This window comes from Sinocyclocheilus anshuiensis, unplaced genomic scaffold, assembly GCF_001515605.1.
Source record: "Sinocyclocheilus anshuiensis isolate Anshui unplaced genomic scaffold, SAMN03320099.WGS_v1.1 scaffold242, whole genome shotgun sequence".
Taxonomy (NCBI): Eukaryota; Metazoa; Chordata; class Actinopteri; order Cypriniformes; family Cyprinidae; genus Sinocyclocheilus; species Sinocyclocheilus anshuiensis.
Window position 1 is genome coordinate 147,711 of NW_015546053.1, and position 9,769 is coordinate 157,479.

The 9,769-nt window shown below is 34.4% G+C and overlaps 1 protein-coding gene across 1 annotated transcript in view; it reads left to right on the forward strand.

The window, feature by feature from the left end:
- LOC107699222 (tumor necrosis factor receptor superfamily member 19-like) overlaps nucleotides 1-9,769 on the forward strand; it is a 38,084-nt gene that overhangs the window by 13,207 nt on the left and 15,108 nt on the right. Inside the window, exons 4-5 of the mRNA XM_016500419.1 lie at nucleotides 2,345-2,523; nucleotides 6,124-6,209. Of these exons, the coding sequence (XP_016355905.1) occupies nucleotides 2,345-2,523; nucleotides 6,124-6,209 (265 nt within the window). The remainder of the gene's footprint in view (nucleotides 1-2,344; nucleotides 2,524-6,123; nucleotides 6,210-9,769) is intronic.

Below are 9,769 nucleotides of genomic sequence, written 5' to 3' on the forward strand. Positions count from 1 at the left end.
CACACGTTTGGTCAGATATCCTTGTGGGGACTCTCCATAGGCGTAATGGTTTTTATACTGAACAAACTGTATTTTCTATCGCCCTACATCAGCCCTACACCTACACCTACACCTAGACCTAAACCTTCCCCTTACAGAAAACTACTGGCAATTTTTGAATTTCATAAAACACTGTTTTGTATGTTTTTTAAGCCTTTTGTTTTACGGGGACATAGGAAGTGTCCTCATAAACCATGTTTACGTTGTAGTATACATGTCATTATACACATTTGTGTCCTCATAAACCATATATACCAGTACACACACATACATACTTGCATGCATTTGTGGTTTACGGGGACTCTCCATAGGCGTAATGGTTTTTATACTGTACAAACTGTATTTTCTATCGCCCTACACCAGCCCTACACCTACACCTAGACCTAAACCTTCCCCTTACAGAAAACTACTGCCAATTTTTGAATTTCATAAAACAATGAAACGTTGTAGTATACATGTCATTATACACATTTGTGTCCTCATAAACCATATATACCAGTACACACACATACATACTTGCATGCATTTGTGGTTTACGGGGACTCTCCATAGGCGTAATGGTTTTTATACTGTACAAACTGTATAATTACTAATTACTTTTGAAATAAAGTAATCAGAACAGTAACGTGATTACTTTTAAAAGGAGTAATCAGTAATCAGTAATTTGATTACATTTTCAGAGTAACTTGCCCAACACTGTTTATAACTAGCTGTATATAAAGACAATAGAAGTATATGGAATGACCCCATTTAGATAGCTAAGTAAATATGTGTGTGAGTGTGTAACTGTCTTATATGTTTACTTATTTTATGTTTTATTTTCATTCATATTCTTTATTGTTTCAGATGCACAGGACCTCGTCTGCAAGACTGTATTGGCATGATGGACAGGTACACACATTTGTATACATATTTGAGTGTTTTTCACCTTTAATGGACAGGAGAATAAGAGAACAGAAAATAAACATTGGTTGGGTAGAGAGGGGTACATAACCAGGAAAGAACCAGGAGTTGGGACTCGAACTAGTGTCACCCGCAACTCCAATAACACGCACTTTTAATATAAAATAATTTTCATTTTACATACTACAAGTCTAAACTCAAACAGCAATTATGTCCTGTAGCAGCACTACTTTCACACACACACACACACACACACACACATACTACAATTTCTATTATATATGCACTTTACTGTTCTAAGATTTATAATGTTTTTACTCACCATGACTGTATTTATTTGATCAAAAATACAGTAAAACAGTAATTTTGCAAAATATTGTCTCAATTTAAAACAACAATTTATTTTTTATATTAATATTTAATATATTTTAAAGTGCAATTTATTCCTGTGATGTTTTATGTCATTAGTGTCACATGATCCATTAGAAATTATTCAAATATGCTATTTTGCTGCTTGAGAAACATTTTTTATTGTTATTATCAATGTTGAAAACAGCTGCTTAATTTTTTATTTTTTTCGTTTTTGTTCAAGAGAAAGTTCAAATGCATTTATTTGTATTTTTTTGTAATTTTTAAAAACGTTTTGGTGTCTCTTTTGGTCAGTTTAATGCATTCAGTTTAACTTAAAAAAAATTTTTTTTTATTAATTTATCTTTATATCTTTAGATTAGCAATACATTTATGTTATGATTTATTCATAATGTATAATTTATTTATAAGATGTAAAATTATAAAATTAAATATAAAATTGAGTGGCAAAAATTTGATTTACTTTATCATTTAATTTTGAAATGTGGGTGCATTCCTGATTCTGTGGTTAGAAACTAACAGAGAAAGCAAAGTTTATTGTGCAAACATTATATATGCAAACTTAAATCTTTTGTGTTTGCATTACTAAAACGTAAAATCTTCAATCTCAGTAAATCTTTTAGTTTAAGGGATTTCTTCTCTTTCCGCGTTACGCTTACCAAAACCTCTCAATATCAATATATCTCACGCACACTTTAGCCGAAGAGAGGCTGACAAAACCTCTGCAATAAACTCCCAGTAACCCAACAATGGGCGTCCCCGTGGGCCTTTCTGATTCAAATGCGGAGCCCTTCAGGGGCCCGGAGCAGAAGGCTGTTCATTGATCCCGTGAGAGTCAGGGAGATTATTGCCTGTGTAAGATAGACTCTCTGAAAAGAAGCTTGGCCTTTGTTCAGCGGGTGGATCTCACACACACTGTGATCATTATTTCATCTCGGCCTCTTGTTAGTCCACATTGGCGCTTTTCTTTAGCGCGGCTCTCCCTCGCCCTTCCCTTCCTCGGCAGTGAGATATCTTCCATTAATCCCCGCAGGAATGTGGCTTTGGCTATGGGGAGGATGCCCAGTGTGTGCCCTGCAGAGCCAGTCGCTTCAAAGAGGACCGCAGCCTGCAGAAATGCAAGCCCTGTCTGGACTGTTCCCTCCTCAACCGCTTCCAGAAGGGGAACTGCTCCACCACGAGCAACGCCGTATGCGGAGACTGCCTGCCCGGGTGAGTCAGTTGTATAGAATAAAGGATGATGGGCGTTTTCAGAAACCACAAGCTTAAGTCAGAATATAATAAAGGTTCAAAAGGGGGTTTTCACAGCGATGCTGTAGGAGAAGCATTTTGGGTTCCCCAAAAACCTTTCAGTGAGCAGTTCTTTCCATTGTTTTGTTTTTTTTTAGTGTGAAGAACATTTTAAAAATCTACACTCTTAAAAATAAACGATCTACAGTCAAGTGAAAAAATTAGGACACCCTATTGAATTCCATGGTTTTCCATATCAGAACATAGTCAAAATTATCTGGTCCTTGGCAGGTTTTAAAATGTTGAAAATAAAACCTCAGATGAACAACAACACATGACATATCACACTGTGTCATTATTTATTTAACAAAACTATTGTGTTTATGATGTCCTGATACAGAAAACCATGGAATTCAATAGGGTGTCCTAACTTTTTCACATGACTGTATATTGGCATTGATGGTTCCATGAAGAACCTTCAACATCCACGGAATCTTTATATTCCACAAAAGATTCTTTATAGTCAGAGCTGAGTAGTAACTGATTACAAGTAATCTAGATTACATAATCAGATTACAAAAATTAAGTACTTGTATTTAGATTAAATTACATTTTAAAATACTCATAATCAGACTACAGTTGCTTTGTTATGGATTACATGATTACACATTATTTACACAATAGCAATAATTTATTCATAATTTATTGATTCTCCTAATTCCTCTTTTTCATCTTTGAAATTTTGCTTTCTAAAATAGCCTGCCGCTTATATACACTCAGAAAATCTTCCAGATTTGTGGACATTCACTCATTCATTAGTCATGTGGCTACAGAGCATTTGACCACTGGATTTACAAAAATCATTTCAGGTTTAAGAATTGTTTCAACATTGCATCAACTACTGATGAACATATAAATTTTTATTTGAATTATAACTCAGTCAGTTATTTTACCATGTATTACTTTTGTTTGTATTTCAAACACATTCAAATGCACAGATTCACAAATTCACCAACTTTTTTGTCGTCTGATCCTCTTTCACCTAATATATATATATTTTATGAAGTAATTTATAGAAGTTTTAAAAATGAAGTTCCACATTTGCATGTGGTTCATGATTCTCTGACGTTGGTTATAGTCACATGACATACAGGTAAACAAATAAAATATTACATTTTTTTTCAGCAAGTGTTTTATTCTGATTCATTTGAAAATTATTTGTTTTAATTTAACATTGTTATGATTTAATTCATTATTAGCTTTTTATTGAACTCATAAACCCCTTCAGTTCGTACCTTTGCGTAATATAATGTTTAATGCACGTCATGTTGTTGATAACAACAAATGGAATATATTTTCTTATACTCTTTGTATTTTATATCAATATGGTACAAGATTATCCTATTTAAATCAATGTGAAAAACGAGATAGGTCAAAAGTAATCTGAAAGTAACTAGTATCTAAAAGTAATTAAGTACACTCTAAAAAATGCTGGGTTGTATTTAACCCAGCATTTTTCAAAAAGTAGTCTGATTATAACACCTAAAATGTGTAATGTAGTGATTTACATTACTAACTACAATTTGTGTCATGTAATTTGGAATCAGTAACGGATTACAATTTGTAAGTAATCTACCCATGCTCTGTTTATAGTTTAAAAAAGTTTCTTTAGATTATTAGAATGTTCTTTACACACTCTAAAAAATGCTGGGTTAAATACAACCAAGTGCTGGGTAAAATAGGGACAAACCCAGCAAATGGGCTGTTTTGACCCAGCGGTTGGGTTAAAATAAAAAGAAAAAAAAAAACGTTCTTTTAGGAACTGCTCAATTAAAGGTTCTTTGGCATTGCTGTGAAAAACTCCTTTTGGAACTTTATTTTTTACATTTTTTTCCACTATAAAGAACCTTTTGTGGAACTGAAAGATTCCATGGATGTTAAAGGTTCTTCATCAATGCCAAAAAAGAACCTTTATTTTCAAGAGTGTAGTTACCTGCACTTTTGTACTCCAGCCACAAGCGCAGCCGAACATTTCTGAGTTTAAAGTCCAGGTCAGGGAAATAAACTCAAGGCCCAGACATGCCCTAGAAGATAAAACATGTCAGTTTTTTAAAGACCTGCTTTTCGCTATCGCTGCAAGAGTTACTAGTTTCCCCACAGCAGCATCCTGCTCCCACCAGATAAGTTTCTTAATAACTTTTGATTACCCATAATTAAGTGCTTTGGCACAGTACGACATGCTGAAGGCGACTCTTCACATTACCTTCAAAGTTCATCTGCATCATTTTAGAAAAATGTGTTCTTAGGGCTTTTACTGATGCTGGGATATTTCTCATGTTGTATTGGATAGTTTTCTCTGATTCATTAGTTAATGCTGTCAAATAACTCTTGCCCCAATGTACATTTTCTGATAAGGGATTTTCCTGCTATCAGAGAAATTCAATTGAAAAGCAGCAAGATGGAATGCATATGTACATAATCCAACAAATAAAAAATAATCACATTTGTAAACACCCCTAAGTCTAAAGTCTAGTAAAATGGATTACTGTAGACTTTAAATCGTATTTGACTTCTAAAGCCACGTTTTGTTTATCCAGTTGTTTAATCGCCTGCAACAATAATGGTATGTCTTTGAATTATATTCAGTTGGTGGTTTTTCTCAGCAAATATTGTTCAAAGGTTTGGGGTTAGGGAAAAAAAGTATCTTATGGTCACCAAGGCTGCATTTATTTGATAAAACGGACAGTATAAACAATAATGTTTATGAAATATTATTGCAATTTAAAATAATCTTCTGTTTGAATTAGTGCTGTCAAATGATTAATCGCGATTAATCGCACCCAAATAAAAGTATTTGTTTACATAATATATGTATGTGTACTATGTATATTTATTATGTATATACAGTAAATACACACACATGCATGTATATATTTAAGAAAAATAAGTTATGTTTATATTTTAAATATATTTATATATCATATAAATTATATGAATATAAATACATACATGTAAATACATGTAAATATTTTCGAAATATATTCATGCATTTTTGTGTATTTATATATACATAATAAATATACACAGTACACACACATACAGTATATTATGTAAACAAAGACTTATTTTGGATGCGATTAATCGCGATTAATCGTTTGACAGCACTAGTTTGAATATATTTTAAAATGCAATTTATTCCTTTGTTGTCAGCATTATTACTCCAGTCTAAAGTGTCACACGATCCTTCAGAAATTGTTCCGATATACTGATTCTTATTATTATCAATGTTAAATATTTTGTAGAATACAAAGTTCAAAAGAACAGCATTTATTTGGAAAATAAATCTTTATTACATTATAAATATGTTTTGTGTCACTTTTGAGATATTTAATGCCTCTTTGGTGCATATAAGTGTTAATTTCTTTAAAAAACTTTTGAATATGCAATATTATTTGAATAATTAATTGTTATATGATGTTATTAATTACAATTTTGACTTGATTGCTAAACCCAAAAAATAAATAATGTATTATTTATAATTTTATTATTGCAAATAAATGAATATGCATTTTATTCTTTCAGATTTTACAGAAAGACGAAGTTGAGTGGATTCCAGGATATGGAGTGTATCCCATGTGGAGATCCGCCACCACCATATGAACCACACTGTAAGCACATTTATGTATTACTGCTGAAAGCAAACACATTAGAAGGTATTTCAATCCTTGAGGAAGAAATCCAGTGGATTCATTTCTTCGGGAAAAAATATATCCACATCAGATCACAGTTATAGTTGATTTGAACCCTGGTAAACGTCAGTGATAATGTTCTTAAAAGGTTTTTTTAGTGAAAATTCTGTCATCATTTACTCTCATATGGTGTTGTTATAGTTTTTATTAATATTTAAAATAGTTTATTTATATTTAATTTAAATTTGTACAGTTTTTAGTTTTGTCTATATATGTTTCTTTATTTCAAGTAATGAAATTTTTTAATGGCTTTAGTTTTAGCTATAATATGACATTCTTAACCCATGGAACATAAAAGGAAATATTTTGCTGAATGTCCTAGCCACTATTTTCCATACCTTGACTTGTGCACTATATTCCATAATGCAACGTGCCAGTTTGAATATGTGCGAATGCGGAGGGCAAGATTATCAGTAAATGATGACTTCGGACTTTTATGGTGTTTTTTTTTTTTTTTTTTTTACTTTTACACAGTTGCATTAATAATAATCTGTGAGATGACGACCCACTCAGTGCTGGTGATTCATACAGCAGTGTTTTACAATCAAATAAATGCCTCTTTTTACAAGTCAGAACACAGGCAAAGGTAATAATCATAACTCTCTGCGAAACTGCATGGCTTTCTTCTGTAAACACACACTGGGTATGTAGTGTTTCACAAAGCAGCGCATTGTTCTCCAGCAGTCTGTGGTGCTAATTGGGCTCATTTTACCCACCGTTGAGTGCCATTGTACAGAAGCTAGTGTGTCTGGCAGTTACACAGGGAGAGAAGTGGGGATCTTATAGCTTCAGAATGAAGTGTGACTTCCAGAGGTTCAAGACGTTTGCAGCTGCTGCATCATGTGGGGATTTGCAGAGTTTGAGCCACGTCTAACACTCTTGCGCCAGATACATGGAAAGACGTCCTGTAGAAGCACAGGTCAGCTCGACCCCTGCATGTGACGCATTTGATCTCTGTGTAAACTCTGGCTTATAATGTAATCATCATGCACTATGATGTTTGGTTCATTTTAGTAGCCTTTAGAGTAGAGGACACCAGTATGTTCTTTGTTTTTAGCTATAAAGGGTAAGGGTAAAAAAATTGCGATAGGACAGTTAAGTATTGACAGGAAGTGAAGTGGGAGAGAAAGAAGGGCACGGGATCGAACTGCCATCAAAAATAATAAAATAATATAAAATAAAATAAAATAAAGCATTTATTTCTTAGTACATAGAGTATTTCTAATGCCAAACAAACAAATAAATATGTATGTACATAATTATGGTTACTACATTGAGTAGTTCTTTTAATAGCTACCATAAATTATTTTAATAGCTACCACAGATTATAATAACTGTCATAAAATAAAATAAAGAATTTATCATTTAAAATGACAAATAAAATGTCTTTGATACTACACAGAGTATTTCTAACAGTAAGTAAGTAAGTACGCCCGCTTGAAGGCTATATTCAAGCGTTTCTGGACATTGCGTGTTGTTCTGATCTGCCAGATTGTGTACTGATATACTTTTTTTGTGATGGAGTAAATGAACCTTTAAAGTCACGATTAACCCGTGAGGGTCCCCGTTCTTCTCTAAGCTATTTTTTGGATTTTGCTCTGTTGTGTGTCGACTCCGTGTTCACGGTGGGTGTTGCGGAGAAACATGACACCAAGTCCGCTTGTGTAATGGCGGCCGCACTAGAGCACGCTCACAAAATGATGGCGACAGCGGAGCCTGATCGTAAAATGGCGGACACAACAGGGCCCCGTTATGTCACAGCTGATCTTCATGAATCAAGTCAAGTTACCATTGATCGTCATGAGTCAAGTCAAGTCACAACTGATCATCATGAGTCAAGTCAAGTCACAGTTGATTCGCCTGGACTACTGCTCGTGTTATTGGATTTCCCCTCTTGTCAAGCCCTCTGGATAACGTTCGCTGTCGACTGACTCACAGCCGGTTTGGATTACTCTTTTGTCTTGCCCTCAATATACCTGTTTGCCATTGTCACAACCTTGCCTGTTTTTATGACCACGCCTTTAAATAAAAGCTTTGCAGATGGATCTGCACGTCTCACGTCTCGTTCGCCCCGTAACAGAATGAATGAATGTTACTACATTGAGTTGTTCTTTTAATAGCTAAATTATAATAACTCATAAATGAAAGAATAAAATAAAATAATACAGAAAATAAAATAAAATAAAAAAGAGCTGTGGCTTCATACAGAAGATAAAAGGATACCTTGGTTAGTTACTACGTTAAGTATAAGTATTTTGCTATTGAGAATTATAGTGCATTTCAGCACACAACAAGTGTCTGAATGCCAAATAGTTGACATGTAATTGTTGGTTGTCATGTGTTAGGAAAGTTTTAAAAAGTTGTGGATATCAGAGCGAGAAATCTTTCAGCCAAGTTTTATTTTGGACTTGGGATGAAGGTATATTTTCCTTTGTTTTTGAAGCAAAAAAATCAGGCTTTTCATCTGTAGCTTGACTTCAGGACCATGACTGCTGCAGGTAGTCAGAGCTGCTCGCAAACAGATGAAAGGACTCCAGACCGTTCCTCTCCTCTGGCATTATGTGACACAGGGTGGTGAAAACTCAAAGGCCTGTTGGTTTTAATGGCCCCCACGTCGGCCCGGGGGCGAACACGCAGCTGCACGAGGAAGAGGACCATAAATCCAAAAACTCTCAGGTCTCTTTGGCCCATCTTGAGAGCGAAAGGAAGAAAACAGCATTTTATGGGTTCCTCTAGCTGCTTTAATGTGTTTCATCTGCTGCTGTCTTTTCTTGTCATGGGATAGCTCTAAATATTTGGCAAAGCCCCTCTCAGCTGTCCCATCTAAGCATCTGAACTGATGTGAAGCCAATTTATGAAGGGGTCACATGAGAGCCGGGCGGCTGCAGGGCCGGTAATGGGTGATAGTAATATAAGCTGGCATTTTCGACTAGGATTCGAGCCCAAAGCTAGTGAATTTAGACCCTCTGAGGCAGTCCGGCATGAAAAGAGACCGTTGCTGTGTTGTACTTGGATGTATTTTTCATCGTGGTGCTGTTCAGTCATGGGAAGATCTTTTATGTAGTGTATCTCTGTTTCAAATTGAAGAAAGCTTGAACCGCAGGAGTATGAAAGTAGTTGAGTGGTTGGTATTTGACCTGAAGGAGATTACATCACATTGGCTCCGCCCATAGATCATAATTAGCGATGGCTTTCATCTTGGAGTCTCGTGTGTCTCGTGGGTCACTAATGGACTTATTTGATTAGGTGCGGGTGATGAAGCACTACATACAAGACAATCCTCTGATTAAAAGGAAAAACTTCATATAACAGTACACATGAAAAACAGCTCTGATCCAAGACCTGCATTGAAGAATTGGTCAAAACTGTTAATGAAATCTAAAATTGTATTAATAATAATACAAATAAAAATACAAAAATATAATATAATATAATATAATATAATATAATATAATATAATACTAGATTATTATACTGGG